Below are 12,117 nucleotides of genomic sequence, written 5' to 3' on the forward strand. Positions count from 1 at the left end.
CAATTTTTGAAAAAATTGTGAACACTTTTGGAAATCCCAGAACAAAATTGGAAAACATGAACATTATTTAAAAAAACGCGAACATTTTTAAACTCCCAAACAAAATTTGGAAACCCAAATATTATAATAAATTTGAGACAATTTTTGTCATACTGAACAAAATTTGTGAAGTTTTGAACAAAATTTGAATTTCTGAACAATTTTTGAGAAGCACGAACATTTTTTGAATTTCTGAACAGAATTTAAAAAACATTTTTTGAAATTTTGAACAATCATGATAAATCACATATTTTTTGAAATTCAAGAGCATTTTTCCAAAAACAGAAAAAGGAAAAAAGAGAGAAAAGAACACAAAAAAAGAGAGAAAAGAATAAACAAACAGGAAAAATGAAAGAAAGAAAAATGAAATAAAAAAAACTGGTTCAGGAACCTACTAGAAGGTTCCCAAACCGGGGAAACCGGCCGTTCCCAAAACCCGGATCGGTGGAACGCTGGGCCGGCCCGTCTCGTTCGATCGCTAAGAAAGAGTGTGCGATGCCCCAACATTTTGACGCAGAATGTGTCGTATAGGATTTTCCCCAAATCACTAATTGAGAAGTAGACATTGTAAAGATCACTTCCATCTTTCCAGGTTGCAGCGCGTTACTTGTCGCAACCTGAAAGTCTTCCTTTTTTGTAGAATTGTTTATTGAAACCGTTTTTATCTCTTAAACTGTGCGTCCAAATCTGAAATCGTTTTCACCGTTGGATTCCTCGTGTCAAGATATTCAAAACTAGATCCCATGTTGATAGGTTTTGACGAACTTTTTTTCACGAAAAAAATAAAATAAAAAACCGAACCAGGAGCACGCCCGTGCCTCTCGTGAAATCACGACCGTGCCTCCCGCGGAAGCAAAATCGTGTCTCTCGCGGAAGGAAGAAAAAGAAGAGAAAAGGCGTTTTTTTTTGTTTCCTAGGAGGCACGGTCGTGCCTCTCACGAAAGCACAACCATGCCTCTCGCGAAAGCAAAACTGTGCCCCCGTGAAATAAAAAAAACAGAAAACACATTTTTTTGTTTCCGAGAGGCACGACCATGACTCTCGCGAAGGCAAAACCGCGCCTCTCGCGGAAGCAAAACCGTGACTCTCTTGGAAGAAAAAAAAACAGAAAATGCGTTTTTTCGTTTCCGAGAGGCACGGTCGTGACTCTCGCGAAAGCACAACCATGTCTCTCACAGAAGCAAAACCGTGCCTCTTGTAGAAGGAAAAAAACAGAAAACATATTTATTTTTCGTTTTCGAGAGGCATGGCTATGACTCTCACGAAAGTAAAACCATGCCTCACACGGAAGCAAAACCGTGACTCACGAAAGAAAGAAAGAAAAAACAAAAACACGTTTTTTCACGCAAAAAAATTTAAATTTTTTTTTATCCAAAAACTGAGGAAGACCGATGAAAAACCGAAACGTTGAAAAACTCAAAAAACTGTTTAAAAAGCCAAAAATATGTGCAAAAAAATAAAATAAAAATTTAGAAAGAGCGCACAGAACGCGCCAAGTGGTGTTGATCATTGTGAGGCTTCCGAAGAAGCGCTCGTCAACTAGTTGCTCCCGAATTTTCCTTTTATCTGCTGACCCAAAGAGGCCCGTGCGTTTGAACTGGGCTTAAATCCGATTACCAAAGGATGGGCTTGTTTGGTTACACTATCTTTGCCAAACACGCTGTATAAGGCACGCCGACAACTACCTTTGCCCACGGCGACCGTGGCGGCGGCACCGGATTGCTCACGGGAATCACCGACGTGCATATAGGGAGTCGGCGGTGGCTGGACGTCGCCGGATTCTTGGTAACCACCGACCCTCCCATCTTGTATCTACATACTGAAAGTCACCACCTTGAATCTTGGTGGATATGTTTGTCAGTCGTCCTGTGGCTGGGCGCTCGTTAAATATTTCATCTCCTCGAGTGCGGCAAATCATGGATGCTGCATCTACTTGAACCGGTTTGTCAGTCTTGGTTCATTTTCACACGAGTTTGTGGTTTAACTGGTTTCTCTCTTCAAATATTCGGTTATCAGAACTTCGGCCAAGCTTTCCATCTACTTGAACTAGATTTTATGATAAAGGGTGAATTTTATTAGATTAAAATGAAGCACATTAAGCAGATACAAACACAATGAGCACGAACTTGGCTCTGTATAATTAAGATACACACAATCATCATCAGCATGCACACATAAAATCACACCGGTAACTAATAAAAATCAAACAAGATTGAAGTTATATCCTAGTAAAGTAAAAGATAAAGAGTGTTTTAAAACAATGATAAAAGAAATCTACATCAACAACCATATATGCACTGGCCATCTTTTAACATCACCAGTATAACAAGAAGGATGCTTCAACGACAAAGCTTTTAAAAAGGGAACAACGTTGAAGTGCCGCTGTCGTCGAGTCTGATCACCAAAGATTAGATCATGAATTTTCATCCTGAAGAACAAGTCCAAAGAAATCCAAACAGTGTCTTTAACAAGGAAACGGCACAAAAACATCACCATTGTCAAATATAACCAAAATGGGTCAGACCTCGAGTTTTCACCCCAGAGGTCCAGATCAATGCTTGAGAAGCACCGCCAAATTCAAGTTATCATGTTTTTTTAGAAAAGGAGGATGACCCTCGGCCTCTGCATCTGGACGATGCATCGGTCACTTTATTAATTATTCTCACAAGACCTTACAAAGTCATACAACAGTAAGACTAAAGCCATCGTCTAAGCAACAATTGTCGCTACACCTATCCAATTGATGAAGGGGCGCTGATAGCTTAGGCCTAATACCAAACAGACATCGTAGCCAAACCTAAACATCTAAGACCTGAGGTCCCAACCAGGACGCCTGCCTGGTATGGGGCACCTACCAGTCCAGCACACTCCTCAACCAAGACGCATGCTGGGTATAAGGCCGCCGCAGCCACCTACCACAAGTCCACCTTCAGAGCTGTACTGTTGCATCTACCGTGTCAGATCTCTCTGTCATCGACGCCACCACGACGCCAGACAGCGTCGTCCTCCTGCGCGAGTCCATCCTCCCACATCGAACTCCGAATCTGCACTGCGCCACGCCGTCAAGATCCGTCACCATCAATGTATGGATGAAGCACTGCTCCACCAAAGAAACCGTCCGCTGGTCCCGCGAAGCAAAGCGCAGCACCAAGTAGAAGGCCGAAGCGCACCGCCACCACGCCGCCAGCAGCCCCGCCACCAAGAGCTGTTCCCAGCCGCCGCCTTCAAGAAGGAACATGACACCAGGGTGCCGTCGACGCCCAGAACAGGGGAACAAAAGCTTTCACCATAGCTCGAGGAGGAGGCGGAAGGGAGAGGATCCACCCCAAAGCCTCCGGGAAGGGGATCGGCGCCAAAGGCGTCGACTTTGGGGAGGCCACCGCGCCAGCCAGGGATTTCCCTCGGAACCTCACCCACACGCCAGATCCGCCAGGCCGGCAATAGGGGACGCCGAAAGCAGCCACCAAGGACCGGCGCCAGCACGGATCGGAATAGATTGGAGCAGGGGCGGATCTTCTACATGGAGCCATGACGGATTACAAGGAGCCGTCACTGCGCCAGCGGCCGTGGGAGGCTGCCCACCAGAGCGGCCGGGGAACCAAGGCCCTCCACCGAAGAGGAGTGCCAGATCCCGCCGTCACCATCATTGGGGCCGAGCACCCGCGCCTCGAAGGCCCTCAGGCGGCGGCGGAGGGAGGGAAGGAGAGGGGGAAACACGGCGGCGGCGCTAGGGTTGACCCCTGAGTCGCCTCAGAGGAGGCGACGCAGGGGGAGGCGGGGTTGTGCTGCACTGCACATCTGGCCTTGGCTTAAAGTTATCATGTGATTCCCAATAACTTTCCACGGTCCAACGGCTATATCCATAATACGGTATTTGAGATGAGATGGCACGCACAAGCATGTACTTCCTCTGTAAACTAATATAAAAATGTTTAGATAACTACTTTAGCATTCTAAACGCTCTTATATTAGTTTATGAAGGGAGTAGTTAAGTCGCGACAAAGCTTGGCCGTCATCAAGGGCTCGGAGCAGCGAAGGTCGTCGTCACACATTGCACCGGAGATTGAAGGAAGGACGCCGCACCGCCAAATCCCGAGTCAGCAGTCGGGACGCTCCGGCAGTCCCGCACCCTCATGCTTCGGCTTTCTCTTTCATGGCAGTAGAATCACTCAGCAAAACATACCCGTCATTGCCGTTGGATATGAAGATCCAAGATCCCCAACCCTCTCTCGGCACTCAACTAGCAGAGCAGGAACACGCCTTCAACTGCGCGTCCTGAGCAGAAAACCACCATATCAGGACGCAGCAGGCCGACGTTGCCGCCCGCGTACCTTTTGATGGGATCGTGGCCATCGGCGTCCCGATCTCAGAAAATCTACCACCGCCATCGCACATCCATGTCCTCTGTGTCAAGCTGCCGTTCATAGATCACACCTCCGGACCAACATCACCAAGTAGACAACGAGGAGAACGACAATTCTGCTGCGAAAAAGAAACTCTGCCGAAGCCGGACATAAGTGCAAGTTGGAACAAAATGTAACGTGGCCTTCATCATAATCCTGATCGGTTACAGAGAAAAGAGAACACTAGTTCTTCCGGCTAACACCTATCACCATCTGGGCCGCCGCCGCCGCACTACAGCAAATCTCTGTTGCTCATCGGAGTGTCGATCAAAGCTCGCCTCGGTCTACACTGTATCTACAGCCGCCATGCCGGAGCAGGACGCCAAACCCATCCATCGTCACCCGTGGTGCAGCTGCAGCTGCAGCAGCCTCGAGTAGGCGCCGTCCGGCCGCGCCACGAGATCGCCGTGGCCGCCCTGCTCCAGGACGCGCCCGTCCTGCACCACGGCGATGGAGTCCACGCAGCGGATGGTCGACAGCCGGTGCGCCACCAGCACGGTCGTCCGGCCCTTCATGATGCGGCCCAGCGCCTCCTGGAGCACGCACTCAGACTCCGCGTCCAGGGCGCTCGTCGCCTCGTCCAGCAGCAGGATGGCCGGGTCCTTGAGCACCGCGCGCGCGATGGCGATGCGCTGCTTCTGCCCGCCGGAGAGCTGCACGCCGCGCTCGCCCACGGGCGTCCTGTAGCCGTCGGGGAGCGCGCTGACGAAGCCGTGCACGTTGGCCACCTTGGCCGCCTCCACGACCTCCTCCTCCGTCACGCCGTCCTTGCCGTACGCGATGTTCTCCAGGATGCTGGTGGCGAACAGGACGGGCTCCTGCTGCACCAGGCCGATCTTGAGACGGAGAGACTTCAGGTTGAGCCGACGGATGTCCTTGCCGTCGATCATGACCTTCCCGGCCATGGGATCGTAGAAACGCTCGATGAGAGCGATGACGGTGCTCTTCCCCGACCCGCTGGCTCCCACGAGCGCCTGGCTCTGGCCAGCTCGGATCCTCAGGCTGAACTCCTTGAAGACCATCACGTCCGGGCGCGACGGGTAGGCGAAGTCGACGTGGCGGAGCTCGATCTCGCCGCGGACCTTCTCCACCTGCTCGGCCTCCGGCTCGTCCGGGTCGATGCGCGTCCTGCTGTTGAGGACGGCGAAGACGGAGCGGACGGACTCGCCGCCGCGGACGATCTCGGGCGCGAGGCTGACGGTCTCGGCGACGGAGTTGGCGGTGATGACGAGGACGACGAAGACCTTGATGACCCTGGAGAATGTGGAGACGTGGTGGCGGACGAGGTGGGCGCCGTACCAGAGGATGAGCGCCTCGGAGGCGTAGAGGGAGAGCTGCGAGAGGCCGTAGAGCACGCCGGCGATCTGGCTCCGGCGCAGGCTGTGCATCTGGGGCACGCGCAGCTCGCTGCAGAAGAGGGACAGGATCTTGTCCTGCGCGTTGAAGGCCGCCACGGTGCGGATGTTGCTGACGCCCTCCCCGGCGATCATGCTCGTCTTGGCGTGCGCCTTGGCCGTGTCGCCGGCGAACCCCTTCATGGACAGTTGCTGCCAAGTGCCAACACACACATCATCGTCATTGAATTGAACAGTACGTACGCGGCAGAAACAACACATGCAAATCGCAACAACAATGAACAATAATAATACTATTACTGCTACGTACTTCGTGCTAGTGGTGAGCAATGAGTGATGATGCGTGGCGATATCCGCTTCAGTACGCAAGAGCCGCGGCTGGGCACATGGTGACTGCCAGTCTGACAGGCTTCATGCACGCGCCGCGCAGGTACGCACCAGCATGGCATCATGTAATCTTTACGAATCGCAGTACGAAATTATTGCGCGCGAGCAACGCAGTTCCGGCCGCAGCAGCGCGAAAACAAAAAGGCGCGGCACGGCGCTCTGGTTCCGGGGCGGCACAGTCCTTGCGGCACCAGAGCACGGCGTCATGTCAGGGCCTGCACTGCATGATCGCCATGTGCGCCACTGCGAGCAAAGGCCCCAGATTCCCTCGCACGAGGCGGCCGTGCAAGCTCGCAACTGACAGTGTCGCGAGCACCCACCGGGACCATGGCGCCCAACGAGCAGCAACAGGGCCATGCCCGGACACGACCATCTCATCGCATCCACAACTGAAGAAGCAGCAGCAGCTGGTGCGACAAAGCATCGCGGGGCCTGGAGCCTAAGGTAACGTAAGCGTGGCCCGGAGGTTTCTGGGAGTTGTTTACGGCGGGTGCTGTAGGTGACACGGGCCAGGGAGTGGGAAGCATCTGGCCGGAATTAAACAAGGGATCAGGGAGTGGAGAGCGAGCTCCGGCACATGCCTCGCACAGTAATTTATGGCAGAGGCAGTGGCAACGGCATGGGCCACGAATCCTAGCTACCATCGCATACCATGCTGGTGAATGGTGATGGTGAATTCAATTGTACTCTCGTCTAGAACTAACTGAGCTGCCGGGCCTGCAACGGCCGCCTGCGCCCAAAACGGCGTGACGCCGTGCAGGCCGAGGTTATTGTGCAAAGGAACTTGGCTTACCGTGAAGAACTACTCTACTCAGCTACCTAGGCGGTTTCTCCTCATCCAGCAAACATCTCCAAAAATTACTCCCTCGATTCGGAAATACTTAACTGACATGGTTTTAGTTCGTAATATATGTCAATTGGGTTTTTTACCTGAGCAAAGTTGGCCAGGACAAGGAGAGGGAAGGTGACGAGGATGAGGATGGCGACCCGCCATTCGATGATGAAGCCGACGATGAAGGACACCAGGAGCGATGTCATGTTCTGCAAGATGACCGATATCCGCTCCGCTATCGCCGACTTCACGTCCGCGGCCTCCGTGTTGAGCCGCGCCGCCACCAGGCTCGAGTTGTTCTCCTCCTCGTCGAACCACCCCACGTCGTTCCTCAAGATAACTGCATACAATGGCTATAGCTTATAAGTGGTGCCTCAGATCAAACAATGCAAGTTCTCCCTCTGCAGAGATCATGGAAACTAATTGTACAACTGCTAGGAACAAGGCTGTGAATTCGCCATACCTGCAAGCATCATCCTCCGCACCCTGGTGGTCAGGTTCTCGCCCATGATGCTGAAGAAGTAATGCTGGATAAGGTACGCGACAACCGCGTAGAACCCGGTTCCGATGTAGATGAACACATACTCCCTAGTCTTGCGCTCCATCGCGTTGGGGTCCCGGAAATAGAACACTTCAATCATGTTGCTCATCACGATGGCAAATGTCGGGCCAATGAAGCCAGACATGATGGATCCGATCGCCCCCAGCACCGTATAGGGCCATTCCGGAGCATTTAGCTTGAGGAGCTTGAAAAAGTATCCTTTTGGCGCCGGGTACTTCCGGTCATTGTCGGCGTTCGAGACCATCTCAATGCGGCCATCTGCGCCGGTGCTGTATGAGTAGCTCAGGTTCCTCAAGCTTCCCGACCTGAGGCTCAGTGACCGAGTGGACAGCGAATTGCTCAAGCGAGATGACCGGTTCTTGCGGGTGGATGCCCCACGGAAGTCGCGGTTTCTTGCCATCTCCTGGAATCTGATGAGAGCTGCGTAAGCACCAGAGCTTCCTTTGGCGAGGAGCTCGTCATGAGTACCCGTCTCAACAACCTGCCCTTGCTGGATCACGGCGATCATGTCAACATTCCGTATGGTTGAGAGCCTGTGCGCAACCACCACAGTTGTCCTACCGATCATTATGCGGTCAAGTGCCTCTTGAACAATACTCTCTGAACCAGCATCAAGAGCACTAGTTGCCTCATCAAGGAGAAGGATCTTTGGGTTCTTGAGCATTGCACGTGCAATGGCAATTCGTTGCTTCTGGCCACCGGACAGCTGAAGTCCTCGTTCTCCCACCTGTTAATAAAGTAGATTTATCATTGGATTCAACAAGTTTTTGGAAGTAAAAAGACCATAGACACGATAAAATTTATACGCACATGATTCAAAACTCAATTAGCATGGTCAGAAGTATGGACTAAGATTTCATTCTAGTCATGTCAAATCACAAAATACAGGCTGTAAACAATAAGACTGCAATTGAGCCAGAAGTGCAACCCACCTGAGTGTTGTACCCATTTGGAAGAAGAGCAATGAAGCTATGGGCATTGGCAGCCGAAGCCGCGGCCTCAACCTCAGCCATTGTGGCGTCAGGCTTGCCATAAAGAATATTGTCAATGATGGTGGTCGCGAAGAGTGCGGGTTCTTGATTCACCAAACCAATCTGATCTCTCAGCCATTTCAACTGCAGCGACTTGATGTCCGCATTATCGAGCAGAACTTGTCCTGCAACAACAATCACAGCCACCGGTTAAACAAAGCCGACTTACATAGTCATTTCGGCGTGCAATTCATGTGCTTACCCTGATTAGGATCGTAAAACCGTTCTATCAGAGACACGACCGTGCTTTTTCCAGAACCGCTGCCTCCGACCACAGCTGCCGTTTTCCCGGCGGGAAAGAAGAGCGAGAAGTCACGGAACACCATGACGTCCGGGCGGGATGGATAGCTGAAGGACACTTCCTTGAACTCAATGTTGCCATGGACTTCATCCAGGCACCTCCCGTCGGTTGAGTCTTGAACTATGGTCGGCCTCTGCCTTATCACCTCCAACAGCTTGTAACCGGCAATCTTCCCTTTGCTGAATGCACCAAGATTCGAGAACGACTGTCCAAGGCTCCTGCAATTCACGAATTTGGGTGAGTTTTCTCACCGAAAGCAAGCTGCAGAACTGTGAGAATTGTCCAAAGTCGGGGGCTTACAGGCCGCCGACGATTGCGGAGAAGATGGCCGTGAACGCCTTTCCACCGTCTGTCTGGCCGCTCCTGATGAACACGCCGGCGTACCAGAACACCAGCGCCCATGACATGCAGGCAATCCCATAGGTACACCCAATGCCGAGCCCCTTGGCCATCCCGGCCTTGTACCCCAACTTCAGGGTGCTCTGAATCGCCTCCGAGTAGGAATTCAGGGCCTTGGACTCCCCCACGTAGGAGTAGACCGTCCTCACTTGGGCAATCGCCTGCAGAGCAGATGAACACCTCGTCGTCAGAATTACACTCGCTTATTTACATCAATCAAAATCGGGTAAAAAAGAAGTACAGCATGATTGACATTTGACAGCAGATGTCTCAGGAAAAGGGCAAAAAAAGGACATGAAACGAGAAATCATCCATCGGAAAAGGCCGATTGGATCTACCAAGAAACCGGCAGAAATCCAAAATGAAATCATTCTCAGGGCATGTGCGTAGCATTTGACTCTTTGACCAAGCGGTCCGAGCTAGAGCCCACAGTTTTCTTCTTGCCCACCCGACCAGCTTTGGTATCCCTGTGGGATGATAATGGCGCTGCAGAAACAGTACCTGCTCGGCTATGATTCCGGCGTTGGCGTACGAGTCCCGGCTCTTGGAGGTGAGCCCGGTGAGCGTGTACGCGTACAGCCCGCCGGCGAACGCGATGCCAGGGATGACGGCGATGCTGAGCAGCGCCAGCCGCCAGGCGGAGACGAACCCAACGACGAGCCCAGCCAGGAACGTCGCGAGGTAGTGGATGAAGTTGCCGACCTGCGTAGATATGTGTCCATCGTCAGTCACACGAGGAGGAGGCCGGAGCTATATGCCTACGGCGCGCTAGAGACCTTCTCGCCGATGGCGTCCTGGACGAGGAGCGTGTCCGTGGAGACGCTGAAGACGACGTCGCCGGTGCGCGCGTCGGTGTCGAAGAAGCCCACGTCCTGCCGCAGCACGGCCTCCAGGTACCGCCGCCGGAGCGCGCCCACCTGGCGCTCGCCCGTGTACATCCAGCACGCGATCTCTGAACGGACACACAGAGCAGACATGCGCGCGCGCAGTTAGAACCACCATGCCGCAACGCCGGCAAGAATGCGCGCGGAGGCGTGAGCGGAGCAGGGCGAAAACTCACCCAGGTACGAGGATGCGCAGACGACAAGGCCGAGGTAGACGAAGTAGAGCGAGTACTGCAGGGCGCAGAGTGAGGCAGTCAGATTGAGCGTCAGTAACTAGAGCGAGCACAGAAATGGCAAACCGCAGAGGGGATGAGAGATTTTCCGGAAATACGTGCCTTGGACACCTCGTCGGTCATGCGGCGGAGGTGGTGCTGGTTCTTGCCGAAGCCGTTGACCAGCTCGCCGAACAGGAGGAAGAAGAACGGCATGGCGGCGCCGTGCACGACGGCGCCGGCGCTCCCCGCCGCCATGAGCAGCCAGTCGAGCGGGTCGGCGAAGCTGAACAGCTCATGGAACGCCACGCTCTGCTCCGCCCTCTTCTTCACCGCCTCGCACCCGCCGCCGCCGCAGCTCGCAGCCCCGGCCGACGCCTCCGCCTTCCCTGTCTCCTCCGCCATTATCACTCCTCTATCTCTCTCCGCCGCGAGCTCCGCAACCACGAGAGCACCTCACCGCCCTGGCATTGGATCTAAACCCACCGAAATGTTAACACCAGAGCCCCTCCCCCTGCTCCTGCTCCCGGCGGTCCTCGCTCCGTTCTCTTATACTGCAAAGCGAGAGGGCTGTTGCAGTGTGCTAATTTTTGGGGAAATCAAATGTGAGCCTATCTAAATTTTATGCCCTATTTAACATCGGAGATGACATGATAGGACAGGGCTATAAATGAAGAGACTTTCTTATTTAACACCATATCTAAATTTTATGCCTTATTTGACATCGAGAAATAATTTCTTCCTTATCTAACAACAAGTTTAAATTTAATGCCTTTTATAACAGTTTTTGTTCAATTTAAGCCCAAATGACATCTGAAAAGACCTTTTTGCCCTCATGTAATATGTTTGTGTGTGCGTCTGTGCGCGCGCGTGTACATGTGTGTGTTGTTGCGTACCTATGTGTTGTGTGCATCCGTGCTGCTGCCTGTGAATGTGCTGCTGCCTATGAGTGTGTTGCGTGTGTGCTACTGCCCTTGCACTGTATGTGTGCGCTACTGCCCACACGCACATATACCACATGAGGGGCAAATGCGTCTTTTCAGGTGTCATTTAGACTCAAAATGAATGAAAGTGTCATAAAGGCATAAAATTTAGACTCGTTGTTAGATAGGAAAGAAAAAAAAATCAATATCAAACAAGGAAACGAAATTTAAGATTGTGTTAAATAAGGAATTGTTTCTTATAATACGACTCGACATTTGAAGAAGCTCGGTTACCCTATTTTGAAGTGTTAGGAATTTTTTTTAAAAAGAATTAAGGATGTAGAAGCAAGATGTGGAAATTATATTCTTATATTTTAAATATAATTTCAAAACATGGCTAAATTACCCTCTTTCCTAAATGTAAAGTTTGCTTGACTTTTTACGATCTTCAGTGATGATGCGTTAAGAGCATCTATAAGCGGAACACTCAAACCCTCCTCAAACGTTCGGGCCACTCGAACCCTCCTCAAACGTCTAGGAGAACAACTTGGTCATAAAATCGCCGTCCAACCAGACTCCCTAATGCCAGCCCAAACGACATGGATCCAATGCAAAATGGAAGCCTAAAAGACGGCGACAATGCACAGAATTGAGCGAGAGAGAGAGAGGAAGAAAAGTTGACGCCAGATATGGAGTGTGCACCGTAAATTATAACGATTATGCGACTCTCCTAGAGTGCCTTTTATTTTGCCAAAATCGCCAACATAAGGACCAATATGGCGACTTGCT

General features: G+C 51.8%; 1 protein-coding gene across 1 annotated transcript; it reads right to left on the reverse strand.

Annotated features, from left to right (window-relative positions):
* Positions 1-4,563: 4,563 nt before the first annotated feature.
* LOC125538673 (ABC transporter B family member 19-like) lies at positions 4,564-10,976 on the reverse strand. Its single transcript, XM_048701943.1, has 10 exons — positions 10,529-10,976; positions 10,370-10,424; positions 10,086-10,261; positions 9,811-10,011; positions 9,211-9,470; positions 8,812-9,128; positions 8,511-8,734; positions 7,480-8,305; positions 7,115-7,356; positions 4,564-5,989 (listed from the first exon to the last, which is right to left on the reverse strand). Exons 1-10 carry the CDS (start codon positions 10,808-10,810, stop codon positions 4,781-4,783), a joined length of 3,792 nt encoding a protein of 1,263 aa, XP_048557900.1. The 5' UTR covers positions 10,811-10,976; the 3' UTR covers positions 4,564-4,780.
* Between the last annotated feature and the right edge of the window lie 1,141 nt (positions 10,977-12,117).

Source organism: Triticum urartu, chromosome 2, assembly GCF_003073215.2.
Source record: "Triticum urartu cultivar G1812 chromosome 2, Tu2.1, whole genome shotgun sequence".
In the NCBI taxonomy this organism is placed as follows: Eukaryota; Viridiplantae; Streptophyta; class Magnoliopsida; order Poales; family Poaceae; genus Triticum; species Triticum urartu.